At 41.4% G+C, this 19,625-nt stretch overlaps 1 protein-coding gene and 1 long non-coding RNA gene across 2 annotated transcripts in view; both read right to left on the reverse strand.

The window, feature by feature from the left end:
• The window catches only part of LOC138625196 (uncharacterized), a 177,488-nt gene that overhangs the window by 152,347 nt on the left and 5,516 nt on the right, over positions 1 to 19,625 (reverse strand). The window lies entirely within an intron of this gene.
• Positions 1 to 19,625, reverse strand: part of adamtsl2 (ADAMTS-like 2) — a 40,595-nt gene that overhangs the window by 18,236 nt on the left and 2,734 nt on the right. The window contains exons 2-6 of the mRNA XM_069705920.1: positions 9,551 to 9,656; positions 5,066 to 5,208; positions 2,700 to 2,775; positions 2,303 to 2,405; positions 510 to 655 (exon numbers count right to left, since the gene is read on the reverse strand). Of these exons, the coding sequence (XP_069562021.1) occupies positions 510 to 655; positions 2,303 to 2,405; positions 2,700 to 2,775; positions 5,066 to 5,208; positions 9,551 to 9,655 (573 nt within the window). The 5' untranslated portion in view covers position 9,656. The remainder of the gene's footprint in view (positions 1 to 509; positions 656 to 2,302; positions 2,406 to 2,699; positions 2,776 to 5,065; positions 5,209 to 9,550; positions 9,657 to 19,625) is intronic.

Below are 19,625 nucleotides of genomic sequence, written 5' to 3' on the forward strand. Positions count from 1 at the left end.
GTCTCTCTCTCTCACACACACACACACACACACACACACACACACACACACACACACACACACACACACACACACACACACACACACACACACACACACACACACACACAGCTCAGCTCCAGAGAAGCAGGAGAGCAACAGATTATGGGTTTAATTTGTTAACATTGGGTGAGACATTTGTTTTGTGTTCGTTAAAGACGTCCGCAACTGTTCTTTTTCTGTCCGAGTGTGTTGCACCGGGGGGAACCCACTCGTTACATATTTTATGTAGTTTGACAGATGTGCTTGATTTAAAATTATAAACAAAACAAAAAAACATTAAAAATGCATTGACTGTGAACAGTGGTCTTCTGTTTGATGCATTACATTTTGAAATCTCAGTGCCTTTTGAAAAATGCCTGTGGTATTTCTGGTCAAAAAGGTTTGTGTAATGTAATTGTAATTGTTTTGGTGCAAACTCATTGAGGGGAACAACAACAGCCACAAAGTAAATAAAAAGCTGGACTCACCTCACACTTACCGTCCACGCAGACGCCGTGGTAGCTGCTGTATTTGCATGAGGTGCCGTCTCGTGCCATCACCATCAGCTGCCTCTGGCCATCGGTGGTGGTGCAGTGGAGATCACAAGGGTTGCTGGAGATATGAACGTAGTCGTCTGGAGACAACATGAGGAAGACAGGTCAAAGTCACGTTCTCATACCCACTAACAATGGAAGTATAACAGCCTCTGCTTTTAATTACATATTACTTATTACAATCACTGCTACTAACACAATACGTGTTGTACTACTACTTCCATAAACTCTGTTACTCTGCTCATTCTGTACCTTACTATATGTCCAACCTGCTATTACTGTTATAGCTTTGCTATAACCTTGGTAAATGCTAAATAGTCTTCACTTATATAACGCTTTATCAACTTAGCGGTCTCAAAACACTTAACACTGCTCCCCATTCACACACACATTTACATAATAACGGACAATAAGTGAATTAGGACATTCATAACTGGTATTGCCTTTGGTACTATACTACACACTTTAATTTATTAGGTAGGACACAACTACTGTATTAACAGTGAGCACAGGGGGCCCAATATGGAGTGAAGCTGGCCCCGCAGAAAGGAGGAAGCTAGTGATTGATCAGGTGCATGGACTTAGTTGGAAGGACCTCTGGTACATGGTGCAAGTCGTATAGGCTTTCTGCTGGGAGCAACGTATGACCGTCGCCACAGAACCTCAAGTGGTGGTTTGGTGAGGATCCAACCTGTCCATTATGTAGGAACGGTAAACCACATTCTGTCAGACAGTGAGATTAGTTTGGCACAGGGTAGACACACATGGAGGCATTATCAGGTTCTGAGGTGCTTGGTTGTTGCCATGGAGTGGAAGTAAGAGCAGGGAAGAGTGGAAACAATAAGGCAGCTTTTAGTTTTGTTAGAGGAGGGAAAGGAAAGCAGCGCAGGAAGGAACTCAGATAGACAAGCTGTTAGCGTGTTAAATAAAGGAAGGTAGGGGCTGGGAAATGCAGGTATGGTGGTCAGGTAGCCAACGAATGGTTCATTTCATTGAGCTGACAGTGCCGTGGGAAGATAATATTGATGAGGCATATATTTTGATCAAGCAGCTGAGGTAGAGGGGCGGCGGTGGAGTGCAAGGGTGTGTCCAGTGGAGGTAGGTTGTCGAGGGTCCATCAGCATTATTGCAGGAGCTTAGAATCCATGGACGGAGCCTGCAGCAGGCAGTGAAAGAGATGAAGCAGCTGAACAGGGCAGTCCTTGGATTTGGCAGAAGAGGAATGATAATGATGGTCGTGTGCGCATGTATGTTTTTGTGGCTTTGAGCAAAGATAAAGTCGCCAAAGTATGTAGACACCAGTCATTCTAGTTTAGATGTAGAACAGGGAGAGCAGGGGTGGTCGGTGTGAGCATTGAGCGGAGCAGTTCTGGGACGGCAGGACTGCTGTTGAGCCTTCCCGAGGTGATGTCGGCCAAACTCGAGGAAAACGCCGGTGAAGGGAGGCGCACACTCGATGACCCCAGTGAGATACTGCACCGTGTTGCCAAGGCTTTGTGCTAGGTGGTGTCTTACTTTACTGTATGAGCATAGCATGCGTAGTGTTAATATATAATCCTGTGAAGTAATGAGACGTTTGGCAGATAGCAACATTGACCCAGTTGTTGCTGTTATTCCGCTTATACCCGTTTGAAGCTCAGCAGCTCAGACAGCAAAGACCTCATTCACCTCTGGTGTGTTTAATGGGGTAAAGAGAAGTTGGCAAGACATTTTATGGGTGTTATTACCAGGATAGAGAGGTTTCCAATGGTAGTTCCTCCCATTGTAAAGCTGGGAGTTAAAGGACCAGCACTGCTCCTCTCTGAAGCTCCTCCCAGTTGCAGGGCACTCCTACAGAATAGAAACACAGCACAGACCATTTAAAGATGTCTGTTTCACACTTCTTACGGCTTAGTTATACGCTATGTTAAACAAATAACTTCCTTTTTTATTTGTGCAGCGATGGTTTTCTGAGAGTGCGTGATTGTTTGGAGCCCCAACCAGCTTCACTTTTAAACAGCCACACAGTCACGCCTGGAAACTGCTAGCCACAACCCCTCTACTGTCCGTCACTAAGAGGGACTGGGAAGGCTATAAGATGTGAAATTAGGTGATGCTGAACTTAACAGGAGGTTTGTGACTCACGTTTGTGTTGCAGAGGTGATATTTCTTAGCAGTGCCTGTACAGGTCATGTTGTCCTTCCCCGAAGCAACTTTCTTTCTTTGGACAGAAAACAAACATTTGGAGAAATAACATTTTAAATACAAATTTAATTCATAGAGAAACATTGGATTGGTTTGTGATCTGCCAGCTGAGTGTAAAAAAAACTTCAACCCAAAACTAATAACATAATTTACAGATGACTCTTAGTAACTAACTTAACCCTTTCATGTATAGAGGTCACTAAAGTGGACAGCTATTCAAATGTTGTGTTCTTGTATATGCATAGGTTTTGATGGCGTAGTTGCACATCAGCCACTACAGTGAACGCTATTGCATCATCCCATAAGAGGCTGATGTGCAACTATGCCATCAAAACCCATGCGTATACAAGAAAACAACATTTGAATAGCTGTCCACTGTAGTGACCTCTATACATGAAAGGGTTAAATGTCACCATACTAGGTGGCTGTTAAGCTGTTAGCTGTTATGTTAAAATCAACATATACAGGATGTTACAGTTTCCTGTTGAGAAAAATGATTAACTATTGGAGATTTGTCCAGATTCTCTGAATCTTTTAATCATATTATGTATCATAGATGATGAAATCCCTAAATTGTTTGCAATTTTACGTTGAGGAACATCATTGTTAAGTAGTTCAACCGTTTTCCCACACAGAGTGATGAACCTCTCATCATCGTCCCTGCTGAGAGACTTTTTTTTTAATTTTTATACACAATCATGTTACTGACCTGTTACCAATTAACCTAGTTAGTTATGAGCTGTTTAGTTTTTTTTATTACATAACTTTTCTAGTCTTTTGTTGCACCTGAAAATATCAGTTTTACTATTTGGAATGCACAAACTTTGAAACCAAATATCTCAAAACTGATCAGTATGAAGACAGAACCTTAAAATTCCAAAGGGATGAAATTTAAACTCCTTTTTGTCCTTAAATTTAATCATACATATTATAATGCAGATTTATTCATACAGTTTCACAGTAGACAGTCATATTCTATCTGTTGTCATTGCCCAAATGCATGGCAGTTAAATGATGTTCACTTGCAAAACTTTGACTGTCCTTTGTTGTTACTCCATTGTTAGCAGATAGTAAATGAATAAACATTCTCCTTAAGACCAGGCTGTTATCCTGTGTATTCCTGTAAAGCAGAGATGGAGTTCAAATTAATCTTGTGGACTGTGCTGACAGGTCATCATTGTAAATGAGAATTGGTTCTCAATTGATTTTACCTGGTTAAATAAAGGTCATATATATAATCAAAAAGTTGTGATTTTAGGTTGGTTGGTTGGATTCGCTGGTTGAGTTAGCCTGTCACCTGATAAAATTATTTTCCTCTTACTAAGAGTTGGAGCCTCAAATTTGACCGAGAAAATTTGAATTGTAGTAATTAGACAACAGGGTTAGGTTTTATGGCAATAATAACTATAACGAGGTTTAGGTTTGAGGAGAGGGATTTGGATAAATATACTTATTTGGTTTAGTGGAATTGATCATATTCCTCAAAATGTGTCTTCTCTCAGGTTAAGGTAAAGAGAGCATTATTATTATTAAGTCTGAACCAAGGTCAGCAGAAGAACCTAACAGAATCAATTTAGTTGAATTACATCATGCAGGAATATGCTTTATTTTTTACATTTTTATTGACCATTGTCAATGTGATTGAAGACACACAATCTTATGTGACACAACGCAGATGTCACATTACAAGGAACATATTGTTACTATGACAACATGCTGTTACTGTCTATGTGCAAACTGCTCAAATCAGCAGGGAGATGTTCCCAGTCGATGAAAAGGAAACCTGATGGAGGGAACGTAATTCATCCTGCTGGTTTTAGCCACAAGCACATTTCACTAAACCTTAGGCCACCATTGAAGTGACTTGTCTCATTTTGGTAGGACAAGAAGTAAGTGTCATTAATGTAAACCATTAACTTTAGGCATGTAGACCTGGTTTAAGATTAAGTTAAGGCTCGGTTTAGCTTCGGGTCACAGTAGGGTTTGGGCAATTATTAGCTATGGTTAGGGTAAGTGCCGAGGAAATGAATATACGTCAATGTAATATCCTATTGTGTGTATATGTATGTGCATATAAAGATGGACAACACATCACCACTTTGTACTTTTATATATAAATATCACAGAAATGTATGCTGCCATCTTGTGCTGGTGACTACAAGAGTCCGACCAGTCGTGAATAGGGCTGGAGACTGGAGACGTGGTGACAGTGTCCCACCCCCACTTCCAAAATATTATGCCTAAACTTTAGGGAAGCTGTCACGAAGTCCATCTTTACGTAGGATCTCTGGTGCAAACTGACTGACCTCTGTTTCAGGCAGTGTCTTTCCTGAGACATCACTCCGCCTCCACAGGAGCGTGTGCAGGCTGTCCATTTAGCCCACTCCCCCCACCAGTACGTGGTCACCTCCAGCTCCTCCTCCAGACTGTTGGAGGCCACGCCCTCTTCCTGCACAGGCACATGCAAATACATGCACATTACAATACACAAACACTGATAAGTCATAGTATTAGCATTAATCATGTTAATAGTATTAAAATCAATGGAGAAGCAGCTTTTTGTGTTTATCCTGCTTCTGACAAACAAACCAACCTTTTCAGTTTACAATGTGATTAAAATCTGATGACATTCATTATTTTCCTCATGTTTCTCTATAGGTGCCCACTTTCAATTGAAATTTTGTGAAAGTTCTAATTAAATAACAACTGATTTTTCTTGATTTACAACACAGTGCAGCACCGAATAATGTCCCAATGCTTACCCAAATTATGGTGTTAATTTGGCCCACAAAGCCATTTATTCTTAAAAGAAGATTTATACTTGTTTTGTTGCATTTAGATCTAATTTGGCCCAGAATCTCAATTCTGTCTCAATAATAAGCATTACATGTGGCTGGTATTCAAATTAATGTTTTACATATTTGGGGGAAAGTCATTAAAAACAATGCTGCCATTATCATAAGCGCCCCACAAGTAGAATTAGCACAAGATGTTAACAGCCTTTGTTGCAGTTTAAGTTGTGGTGGTATTAGTGACAGTTACAGCAGCAGTAGCGGTTGTAAAATACTGTGGATTTATGGAAACTGCCGACCCTCAGCGTGCGTCAGAACCAAACAGAATCACAGTAAATGAGCGTCACAGGGTTTTGTACTGGGGCTCCGGTGTGTGAAGATGTTCAGCATGCACACATTCCTGATGTGCATCAGCAGCCCTGAGTCAGGCCGATCAGGCTGCATCCCTTTATTCACACAGATTCATCAGAGTGAGTGCTGGAATGTGCACTGAGCTCCTTGTAAAGGTGTGAGACAGAGCAGCTGTGAGAGACTGTGAGAGACACTGGAAATACCAGACAGACGGCGTAAGTGAGACAGAGAAAGGGAGAGATGGATGGGTGGAGAGTGACAGTGGAGAGTGTAGAGACCAGTACATGGTTGGAAGGATGACAGATCAATCTGACAACACGTCCCAGTGATACGATTTTTTTTTTACGATTTAGACTGCTTTTTTTTTTTTTTTTAGTGGTCACACATCAATATTTTTTTATCAGCTTTTTTGACCTACATTTATTTATTATAGTACAAAACAGCATCACAATTAATAAACGTGAGGAACTGGAGCAGAGAGAATTGTAAAAAGGTCTGAATAAATTACAGGAGCACAAACTCATTGAATCATATGTGCTACACACTATTTTCACTTTCAAGTTTTTAGTCTTTTTCAGTGAAAAAGTTGTTAATTGTTAAATTAAACACACCGACTAACAAACACTATCTTTCCAATAATACCAGTTGTTTATCTGTGACAAAGAAATATAATGATTCACATTTAATCCTGTTTCCAATCTGCATGCAGCTCAGTGTCCATCTCCACTCTCACTACTACTGGTTTGAATTATTCATGAACTCGTTATTGCATAAAAATGAAACATCACAAGAAAGAGTGGAACTGGATCTTTGTAAAGTCAAAGTAATCATGTTATGAGGAAATATTAAGGATCTCTAATGTCTTCACGAAGTCCTGATCACTTCACAACATACAATACATCAAAATAAACAGCTGATGATATTGGTTGTTTATTATTGTTTGCATGACACAGCATTGTGGAATTATACATTTTTTGAATCACAGCTAATTTTGTATCTCTAGCATCAGAAAAAATGAGAATAATTTGTCATAATTTACCACTGTTGTTTAATGATATTTTAATCTATTTTCTTTGTATATGTAATAGATTTTTTTTACAATTTTAAAAAAAATATATATTTCATAACTATTCTACCTCTATTTCTTTCAGTTTATTGGTTTTATCCTGTATCTTTCCATGCTCCTGTAGGGAAAAAATTTCCCCTTGCAGGATCAATAAAGTCTCTCTCTGTGTCTCTTTGTCTCTCTCTAGCTCTCTCTCTCTCTCTCTCTCTCTCTCTCTCTCTCTCTCTCTCTCTCTCTCTCTATCTAATGTGGTGACCTTATTGCTACGTGATTAGTAGCCATATCACCTGGCTCATACTTTTCCCCTTGATATAAAGACTAATATAACATATTAGAAAATACAAAAGCAGTAAGTATTATCACATCAAATGATGGAAGGTCTGGATAGTCTTCACTGTTATGAGAAAAAAAACAAATATAACAAGTATGGATGGCCCTTAGTCACCAAAATAAGAGCTTAGAAATAAAGGTAGTGAAATACCCTGAAAAGGATTAAGAAAGCTCTGCTTTACTAAAGCATTTTTTTTTGTGTGTGTTTGCTGATAATTGTGGGATAGTTAGCGCTAGATCCAGTTTAAGCAAAACATTGTGCTGCAGCCATCTCCAGATCACATTTAGCTGAATCTGTCCACCAAATGCTAAATGCTCTTCATGAGTAAAATAGTTCATAAAGGTAATATAATACCTTGGTACCTACTCTCTTAACTTGTGTTGTGATACATATTGGTGGACTGTTGCCCAGGGCAGGGTATTATATTACCTTTATGAACTATTTTACTCATGAAGAGCATTTAGCATTTGGTGGACAGATTCAGCTAAATGTGATCTGGAGATGGCTGCAGCACAATGTTTTGCTTAAACTGGATCTAGCTCTAACTATCCCACAATTATCAGCAAACACAAAAAAAAAATGCTTTCAGGATTGTTCAGTTCATGGAGAGACTGCAGTCTGTCTGTGAACAAACAAATGCGTGGGTTGAAGTGATACCCTGCTTCCACAGATATCTATCTGGTATATTTGCTTAGAATAAATGTCGAGGTGATGTCTGTAAGTAGGCGTTGTTGCTCCACATCATTCTATATTGTTAATGTTGTACTTCACACAATAATTGTTGTACCACCCAATTTTCAAAAAAGTCGGGACGCTGTGTAAAAGGTAAATAAAAACAGAAATCTGTGATTTGCAAATCATGTAAACCCATATATGACTTAAACTGTTGAAGGATCAATACTGGCCCCAGTGCAGCTGCATTACCTGCATGTATGGAAGTTATGCAATTATACCCAAAGACACTTTGTCATGTGGAATGGAGGATGCTGGGAATAAAACGAGAACTCGCTGTGCCATCAAAGGCAGAGCCAACTTGAAGTGTGTCACACAGTTTGGTAGTTTGTTTTCCAAAAGAGTACGTCTCACTTATGAGGTATTTCACATTTGTACTAAATGTCTGAGCTCTTCAGTTTGTAATTCATAACTTGAACCATCAGGTTCGACCCGACCACGTCGACAGGCTCAGGGTATTTCATAATTTCAGAGGGTTTGAGAAGCGGCAGATCTCTCTCACTGCCTGTGTAATGTGTGCCTTGCAAACTTGATTTTCCTTTTAGCTCTATATGAACAGAGCAGCTACACAGCCTGCATGAGATCCCCATTTCATGCACGAGTCATGCCTTGTGTCATGCATCCTCTATAGGCGTGACATGTACTTTTCACACGCAACGTGAGCAGTTCCCAGCAAAATACAGGAGGAACAGATCTTTTCTCAGACAATAGAAACACAGTGTAGGTTTTAACCATATTTTGGCAATAATCTAACAGGTGAAAGCTAGTATTTTTTCGTTGTGGCCACCCTTTATCCCATCTTACCTGTGTATCTTGAAAAAAAGTACGTGACTACTTTCTGGTTATAACTCCTTTTCAGACCTAAAACATCAAATTTTGAAGATAGATATTGTAGAGTTGCACAAAACATTGTTTGTTGGGGCAACTAGTGTGAGCATGAATGATTTAAAATGCTCTATGGAGAGATTAGCATTCAATCCATTCAAGGTCACACGGGGATTCGCCAAGTCTGGCATCAACAGCTCGTACTCTTTGCAGCAAAAGCTCTTCCTCAGTGAGCAGTAGATCAGCAGGTTCACATATTACGTATTGTTTCAGGACAGTCCTGTTGTCTTTCCGCTTCTACAACTTACTTTTAGACATTCCACGCTACATATGTCCAGTCAGATTCAAAGACTTTCAAATTGAGTCCTGTAAAGCAACAGGGAGCTCAAGCTTTTCGTCCTGACACGGTGATATGTGACACTCCTTGTTTCCCCAAATCTCTACAATGAAATTGACATGACCAACAATAGCTCCAATAAATGTGAAATAAGACAGGTTTAAATACCAAAATTGTCCTTTAAGCGACTTCAAATACTTGTTGACCACCAAATAGCCCAGAGGTTAAAGGCATTTTTTGCTCTCTAAAGAGCAAAATTCAGCACAGTTTTAATTAATAATTTTTTAACCCCTAATTACCTAACTATGTCAGGTGTTTTACTAACATAAGCAAAGCCTTTCCATTAATGTTATGTACCTGCAACCCCCTGCTGGACAGGTTTCCCACAGACACCGCCAGCGTCAGGAAGCCCAGCAGGAACACGCCCGTCTCACCGCACTGCTCCCGTGACCACACTCTCATCCTGATCAATCAGAGAGAGAAAGAAAGAAAGAGAAAGAGGCTTAATATGTGTACAAAAACATACGGTTAAAGAGACCATTCTGGTAAAGAGTTTGTTCGGCCTTTGCTGCAGCATCTTGGCGTGTGCCAGTGCACCAAATGTGACCTCAATCAGCTCCAGCAGGCACTGCTCTATTACTGATTACTGGCATTTGTGCAGAATGTATGAAGCTTATTACTATTTAGTTTCTGGCAAAAAATGCAGAACATCTCTTTTGATTTAGGAAAATGTACTACAACTAAGATTTCCAAAGAAAAACCTCAAGAAAAAGGTTTTGGATACTGTGAAGTTACACTGCAATGCTTCTGCCTAAATCTGAAAGACAATTAACTGTCAGAAATCAAAAGACATTACACCCAGACCAACACAGCAGCCAGTGTCGTGATTAATAGAGGGTATTAGGGCCAGAAACCTGTCTGTGTGTCTAGATGGAGGAACCCAATGATGAGTCTTTAACAGAGACTGAAGGCTATGAAGGGAAATATCATGACCGCTAATGACTTCTTGTGGCCAGGTTATGTGAACTGTGGATAAAAGCCTTTTGCCGAGACGTGTGGGTGTCTTTTCACGTCTTTTCATTCTCAAAATCAAAGCTTTTCAGCTTCCAAACCCACAGAAGTGCCTGAAGTTGGATTTTTTTTTTTTTTAGTTCATGAAAACACATTTGTGGTCATAATATTTCCTCTTTGACTCTCCAGTGAAATCCCTGACTTCTGAGAACATCTGTGGTTGTTTAGGGCCGTACATGAAGTGCTTTCTTTTACCTTTGCAGAGAGAGGAGGGTGTTTGACAGGAAATCACAACAGAGCTGATCCAAGATTCAACAGCACATAGAAGCAATTAGAGAGACTTTCAAATAATAAACATACACCCAACACTAACTGGGGTACACAAGATTATGTTCAAACCTTTCCTAAAAAGTACACTGGGGAACACACACTTATTTGTTATCTTACTGAGAGTTAGATAATAAAATTATTACCACTCTATAATTAATGTCATATGCATTAATTGCATATTAATATGGATTAATTGTAGCGCTTGAGTAAGTATTGTTAACCTAGTTTTGCATAAAGACTGGAAATAGAGGGAAAGAAATAGCCTGACTCTGTCCAAAATTCCTGAAGCTCTCTAATTAATTTTAGATTGTTTGTTCTATGTTGGGCAATATGACCTATAACTAGTATGAATAATTGTGTATCGTGACACACAGTATGTATCTCAATATTTTGAAATCTCCTCTGAAGCCTTTCATAATTGCAATAGTTTTACCCCTTCGAAGCATACGCTTATACCAGTATGATTCAAGCAGTCCATGCAAAATATGCCTGCATTAACGTTGTTTATGTTTTTTCATGCTTTTATTCATTAGTGGTTTCCATTGGAACAATTTGCATGCAAAAAGGGGGGAAAAAAATCACAACTACCGTCTGAGCTATACAAAACAGTTTCTTTTCATTGCTGTTTATTGTTAGCCTGGAGCGAACCAGACCCAATTTCACTGTGTGAATATATATGTCTGTCACGCTCCATAGAGAATCGTTTGCAGACGTTCCATCCTACCGGGCATACACCTCGGGTTCATTTTAACCAATGAGCTCGTGCCGAAACCGGCCGATGCTCTGCCACCACCAAAGTGTTTTTTCCTGAGCACAGTGGGTTTTTTTTAAAGTTGTTTTTAATGAACGCGAGCAGAATGAAGAGGTGCTGAATGATTATTCTGCACCAAGCGGAAACCAGGATTGACGTCACCCATTGGTTTGTGAACGGCCGTTATGAAGCCTCAAGTTCATAATTTGGCCTCAATCTAGACTCGATCTGATTGGAAACCTGACGATACTACGTCCCGCCCACCGATAGCTGTAACCTGACTGCACCACAGGCCTGTCAATCAAACAGACACGCCCCCCAAACAGGTCTTTTTGAATCTTCTTTTCTAATGAATGAGGGATTATTTTCAGATGGACCCCCAGAAAACTAAGAAGAAGGAGTGACTTTAGCTAACAACACCGAGATAACTGATGGACACATTTTATTCACTTTGTATTTGATGAGAGAAGTTGAATGGGAGTCTATGGAGCCAGAGGCTTTTTGGAGTCGACCTCTAGTGGCACTCGGTGGTGTTGCACTTTAAGACACTTCTGCATCGGCCTCATTTTTGACAGCCGGAAGGTACGAACACTTTTATATACCATCTATGTTCTGCACTGAGTGCTGAATGCTCAGCAGTTTTTCTGGTCACCAACAGTTCATCAAGAGTTGAGCTAGTCACTGTCACCAGCCGTCCAATCACACTGAAGGAGGGGGGGTACGAAGCTGGTAAACCACTGACACTGCTCGCTGATTGGTCCGCCCTTCAGATTGGCTGTGAAAACACTAATACCAGCCGAGTTTCCAGACTGTATTCACAGCGAAGAAAACTGAAGGTGTGAGCCACAGTCAGCGCAGACAGGCTAGTTTATTTTATCCTTAGAAAGCTTTTTTTCTCAACTACCATCCCAAATTTGTCCTAAAATAAATTTGCATCCTTGTTATTGGCCCCAAAGGGCGGAAGGAAGTCCTTGACCTGAAGCAAAGTCTCATTCTGGCAGCTAAAAAGGGTGTCCAGTTTGGATGTCCATGTTAGTGATCCAGTAATTTACTACATGTCACGCATTAACAACACATAATACATTGATATCTTTGATATATTGCCCTCCCGTGGTTAGTTCCTGATGCCTCAAGCTTTTTTCCCTTACTTTTCATACTCCCTACATGGATTCTTTTCCCGTCTAACAGCAGCTTAAACGCATTTAATTAAACAGAGTTTTTAAAGCTCCTGCCTGCATTAGAGTTGTATCATCAGTGCATAAAGCTGGTATCTGAAAGATGTTCTGGATTACAGCATCATGTGAATTTTAACCCAGTATGTACTGTCAGGTTTCCAATCCTATTCCAGACATGCAGGTAAAACAATGACATGGCAGTTGAGGGGCATTTTTTCAGACAATGCACGCCGATGCCAAAACCGGCGCGCTGGCTGCAGGTATCTGAATGTGCTGGCGCTCATGGGCTGGCGCTGGCAGGTGGAGGGTGACATAGACATGCTGTTGAGAGGCCACAGGTGTTGGAGACGGGAGTTGGACAGCGGAGGGGCCCGTGTAAAAGTTAAACAAGCCCCAATGTACTGGAAGGACAGAGAGGTAAGTTTCCGAGGACTTTACACAAGTAGGCTTTTGTTGGGCTCCTCAGACTGTAAGGAAATGTAGATGCCTGTATGTAAAGGCTGACATGAACAGCCACAGGAAAAGGAGGGTCCTTGAAGGACTTTGGAGTTGTATATAAGAATTTCGTGACTTCATGAAACCTCAGATTTGTCAAAGAAATACGGCCGTTTTAAATTAACCGGTTTCATTGCTCAAAAAGTCCGTCTTACGACATAATCTGATTCTCTTATTTCAATTTGCATGTGGGAAAATACATAGCTTAAATTTATTACTGAGTCGTTTAGCTTTAAAATGTAAAGGTTTGTTAAATTTGTAACATTAGTAATTACAGAATTTCACTCAGCAAAAGCCCATTGTATTTTGAATATTCATTGTTTAGATAATAACATATAAATTAAAGAGATGACTAATTAAGATACTCCAAATATAAACAGATCAAAGCAACAAAGGGAAACAGTGTACAGTGTATTTTGTTGTAGTATAGCAAAACGTGTTTGGAGTCTATAAATGTCAACGGGCCAAATACCCTGAGCCTGTCGTCTTTCAATGAACCCAATGCTTAAAGAAAGATGAAAACGTAACATATAAATGTTTGGGAAAGCCATGTTTTGATGAGTTGCAGTATTTCTCTGCATGAAGAATGTGAGCTTTAAACAAACATTTGCAAACTGTACAGTATACCCTGCTTCCATGCACAATCATATTCCTACATCCCACATACTAATCTGCAAGTGCAGCGTTGAACTGTCAGCTAGATGTTGTTGTCCCTAACAATTGACAAACATTTGTTGAATTCTCTTTCAACTTATCGAATATAAAAAACCTCAAATCCTTAAAAATTTTCAAGGGAACTCTGAATGAGTAAAAGTCAGGGGAATTGAATGATTTCTGGAGACGGTCTGTTGAACGCACACACATTTACATTCATCTACGCAGAGTTTCTAGGAAAGAGCTCAAAGCATAATCCCATATCCTCAGGTCCAGTTAGGCAGCCTTGTTAAAATAAGCAAACAGCTCGTCTCGCCCTGTTTGCAGTCTGGCTTTCTCTGGCACTAAATATTAGTGACAGGTGTCCTGAAGCAGGCGCAGCAGCACCTGGACTTCATTATCCAACCAGACACAGCTGGATCCGGGCCAGCTGCCAAACACACACACACACACACACACACACACACACACACACACACACACACACACACACACACACACACACACACACACACACACACACACACACACACACAGAGGAGACGGACACTCAGTCAGACACAGCTACACATGTGTATACACTCAGCCAGTCGCGTGACTCAGCACACACTCGCATACACGCTGGCCGTCGTGCACCCTCATGCTCAAGCTTGAGCCATGTGCACGTGCAGGTATGCAGACACACTAACATGAACACACTCAAAAACGCTCACAGTCCCTCTCTTTTTCTCCCTCTCTGCTGCTTACGTGCGTGCACACGTGCACTAACATAGACCCGAGTCGGGGCTCCAACTTGAAACTAAGGATTTGCCCTTAAATGACCCCTTGAAGATGTGGACTGGCCAAAAAGTCTCAAGGCTATTTTGCACCAGAAGTGGCTGTGACACGGACACCGGAACTGATTACTGCCATTCAAGATAATGCTCGTTATTCCACAAGATGCACTTTCGCTAAGAATTTAGATTTTTGACGGAAGGCAGATGGAGATCGCGTAAAGCTGCACAGAGCAGGAAGTCAGACAGATGAAAGCATGGAGGGTCCGGTCAGTTATTAAAATAAAACATCCTGCGCTGACTATTGATTGTAAATCCGAATCTGAATTCCTTTATTGTCATTGCACAGTACAACGAAACTGAGACAAAACACTACATCAGCGTTTACCCTCTGGTCTGTCAAGTAGGACAAAAAACAGCAAACTGTATTAACTTTATAGGCAACAGCACAAAGTAGGAAATAAGAACAATTGGCACAAAACAAAAATAAACAAATGTATGTTTACCCACTGGAAGTAAAAAGATCACTGAAAAATTATCAAATTAGAAAGTCAACCAAGTTGGGTAGACAAAACGCTTCGCTTCTGAAACGCTCCTGGTGGAGTATGAAGCCATGCAGAGAACAGACCAAAATATTGCTGCAAATTTTACAACAATCTTATCACTTTGCCACAATGTACCATCATTTTATCAAAAGGTTGTCACTTTGATGAAATGTTCTTGATTTGATTCATTGTCTTCACTTTGCACGACTGGTCTTCACTGAACCAAACTGTCCTCACTTGTTATCACATGACCAACATGTCCTCACTCTGCCAAAATGCCCCAATTTTCAAAGCAAGATGTCACAACAAAAACCCAAGGCACCTCAATTAAAAGCCAAGCTAAATTTTAAATGTTCACAGAAGTGGAGTCCCCTAGATTCTCAGGTCGACTATTCAATAGCATATTTCCACATTCGCTAAAAACAGACTCCTCGTACCTTCTGGTGGAAATCCTGGGAATAACTCAGAGGCTGAGGGATCTTCCAGTCACATGTCTCAAAAGCAAGTCTGAGAGGTAGGCTGGTGCAAGGCCATGTAATGATTTAAATATCGTCAAAAGAATATTTAAGACAACTCTAAAACTAATTGGCAACCAGTGCAATGACGTTGAATAAGGCAAATTATGTTCTCCCTGCTGTGTTCTGGTCAAGTTGGAAGTGGCTGGTAACTTTTTTTAGGATGACTAAACAGGAGAGCATTGCAATAGTCAAGCCTAGAGGTAATACAGCATGTGTACGTTTCTCTTTGTCAGCCTGAGAGAAACCCTGTCTGATTTTAGCAATATTTCTGAGATGATTAAAGGATAGTTTTGTTATATTTCGAATGAGTCTCAAAGCCAATGTTACAGTCCAGTATAACTCTAGCATTATTATTATATATTATGATTTCTGTTTTGCCACAGTTCCGTTGCAGGAAGTTATTTGACTTCCATTCCTAGATCTCCTAGATATTATCCACAGGGCTCAAATCATCATGGGAAACAGAGATGTATAGCTGTGTGTCATCAGCATAGCTGTGGATTTCAACTTGGTGCTTTCAGAGGACATCACCATGTGGCAGCATGTAGAGATTAAGAAGGACTGGACCAAAGAGCCACCCGTGTGGGACCTCCTACAATGTGTCTGTTCACTCTGAGGTGAATTCAGAGACGGATACAAAGATAAACAACCAGACAGATAAGATTCAAACCACCTTAAAACCCTTCCGAAGAGCCCAACCAAGTTCTCGAGCCTACGTAACAGGATGTCATGATCAACAGAAACAAAAGCCATACCAATGACTGATAGCCTTTATGAGTTTATTTATGAGTATTTTATGAGTTTATCAGGCTGTCAATGGTTGAAAAGAGGACTCTAGGTTTGTTTTGGTTCCTGTTGATCAGATTAGAGAAGTGGGCTTGTCTGGCATTTCTCAGGGCTCTATTATATTTCAAAAGGTGGTCAGGGAAAATGTCAGAGTTGACTTTTTCTCCAACTGTGCCCAGGTTTTCAATATTTACTTTTAAGTGTGTTGAGGCCCTTTACTGAAAACAATCAGTAACAAGTCAGGGTCTACACAGCATGCTGTACGTTGGTGGATAGCCCCTGTTTATTGGGATGGATCCCGTCCCATTTGAAGAGACTAGCGCAGTCCCAAAGCTAGTTCAAATTGTTGATAAAACCCGTTTTGCAAATTCTGCTGGTGCTCAGACTCTTGGTGGGTTGTGCCATTAGTCCCCACATGAACGAAATGAATAGAAGTCGGACTTGAAGGCGAGCTGAGAACAGGGACCTTTGGTCTGGTTTCAGTACAAACCTTTCGGTTCATCGGCGTCGATGAGCCGTCAGTGGTGGGTTTTTTTATTTTTTATTTTACTCTATTAATCCCCGAGGGGAAATTTCTTCACGACAGCAGGGGGGCTCTCAGGGGGGAGCTGCTTCAACAGGCTGCCACTAGCGCGGCGCCAGGTAACCTGACCTGAGGTACATGTTTTTGGGTGATGGGAGGAAGCCAGAGAACCCGGAGAGAACCCACGCAAGCACAGGGAGAACATGCAAACTCCACACAGAAAGGCCCAGGACCGGATTCGAAACCGGAACTTTTTTGCTGTGAGGCGACAATGCTAACCACTGCACCACCGTGCCGCCCCTTGTTGTGGCATCGCGGTCCGGGGCGGTAGTGTTGGTTCCAACTGCCCCTTCGGCAAAGTGGCGTTGAGCATGGAAAACAGCCAGGGTATGTTGACTGCTGAATCCGACACAATCGGGCATATCAGGGAGGTTGCCAATCGGTCGCCACAGCCAAAGGAGGTCGTTACTGCAAGGGGCTTTGCCTGGGCCGTGGCAACAGCAGAGGACTCCATGTTGAGTTTAGTTTTTTCTTGGAGCTCAGCTTTTAAAAGGCAGGTTCGAGAAGGTAAGGCAGAGTTGACACTCAGATTCACACTTGGCCATCGCACATACAGTCAGTCCGTTAAAAAGTTAAAAACCCATCGAAGCAAATTAAAGTGAGAAAGCAACCAGTGAGTTAAAACTGGGTTTTAAAATCGATTAAAACTAAAAACACTGAAAATCACAGTCCCTCACTCATGCAGTATGTGGGGAGAAAGTGGCCACCACAAGCACTTGCTAAAGTGTTTCTCAAGGCATGAAATCCAGATGTCTGATCACAAAAGTCAACGGAGAGTTAAAAGACACGGTTAAAACCAATTAGATTCCTCAAAGTGGATTGTTAAAATGTAGTTTAAAACTGGAGTATAAACTCACTAAAAGTGACCACATAGCTAAAAACACACCTCAGCTTGAGTAGGAAGTCAAGGAAGTCCATGGTACTATTCGGTTTGCTGGGCTCCAGACGTCCAATGATGAAAATCTTTGCTTGATGACAGTATGAAAGTGAAACAACACAAATTCCAAAGGTAAACCACAGAATCAGGACAAGAAAACTAGATGAAATAACTATTAAAAGCAGAGCTTGGAGCGGGCTGATGGGAATGCCGACACATGCAGACCCCACACCTCCCCGACACCTCCCCCACACCTCCCCCACACCTCCCCACCAAGATCTCGTGTTCGCCTTGCAAAAATGTCCTCACTATGCTACAATGGTCCTCACATAGGTAGAAGTAGAAGAGCACACATGCTCAAGAACCCAATCCATTTCATGCTTTGTACAGATTACTCCAGCTCTCACACACACACACACACACACACACACACACACACACACACACACACACACACACACACACACACACACACACACACACACACACACACACACACACACACACACACACACACATTCTCAATCGGCCTTTTGCTGTTCAGACACAGCCATCCTCTTGTTTCCCTGCCGGCGTGGCAGGGCAGGTACAGAGGACAAAAGTAAACACAGTCCCCTCGTCCTCCCCGTCTCCCCTTCCCTCGCTGCTGCTCCGTCCCCACCCCGACGGCCCCTGGGGCCCCTCGCCTCTCTGTCTTGTTGTTGTAGCGCTGGCAGCCTCAGACAGCAGAGGTTGAACTGGAGCCGAGCGATCAGACCAATATATCAGCCCAACACTGGACATTTATTATCTAATACTGGATCTCATCCAGGCACCTTTGGGCACCTGTAATATGAATATTATACAATTTAAATGAAATTATTTGACGGTAGTGTTGAATTTATGCTCTGTCAGCTTGTGATAGCAGTTGTTTACAAAACTGTACTAATGTTTTGTACATTTACAGCACCACAATAATATCATCACATCTTTTAGAAAACAGAGAATGACGCTGTTGGAGTCTTTCAAGATGGAAAAAGATGTGAATGGACAATGGACCTTAACCTGACACTAAAAAAAAAGTCATTTTGAATGAATCGCTAGCAGCAGTAGGCATCTGAGACGGCTCTAAAGCCCAATGTGCTGGTCCACACTCCATCTCCTCTTCAAACTAGACACATACACAACAATACACCACTATGCTCACCATACATGCTGTAGTTCGTGCTCTGCAGCAAGCACTCCAGTCAAAGTAAAACCAGGCAAATCTTTATACACCTCTGATCATTCGGGGCTGTTTAAATAGAGTAATAAGAATGTAAGTTGCCTGAGGAGTGCCTCTATTTTGAATCTTGCTACTGTGCATGTCTTGATAGGGTGGCATTCCCAAAGGAGGAACAATGACTGTTTGTTGACATATTTCCAACGGAGAAACTTCATCCTATCACCCGCTGAGAAGCAGATAAATAAATATCCGTATCATGTTCCCATGAGAGCTGGACGAAAGAATATTGGTCTGCAATCATGAAAGAGTGATGCAGTTACCGCCGTGGGTTGCCGTGGTAAATAGAGTGCCTTCAAACACATTACAATTCACCTCTCACACACACACACACACACACACACACACACACACACACACACACACACACACACACACACACACACACACACACACACACACACACACACACACACACACACACACACACACACACACTCGCTCACACAATACTGACAGCGAGCCATCATGGAAGGTCCTTGTCTGACCATCGGAAGCAATTTTGAATTCAAGTGTCTTGTCTCACCTCGACACAGACAGGAGGATCTGGGGTTTGAGCCACCAACCCTGCCTACTCTATCTGCTGAGCCAGAGCCTGCTGGGTAAGCTTTGCTTCAGATTTAGTGTTGGGTCTACAGTAAAGCCAGACAAAATGTGTGATATGTGTCCCAAT

Source organism: Brachyistius frenatus, unplaced genomic scaffold (assembly GCF_029030835.1).
Source record: "Brachyistius frenatus isolate BFR_SWC_R1_liver_20210118 unplaced genomic scaffold, ASM2903083v1 Contig_60, whole genome shotgun sequence".
In the NCBI taxonomy this organism is placed as follows: Eukaryota; Metazoa; Chordata; class Actinopteri; family Embiotocidae; genus Brachyistius; species Brachyistius frenatus.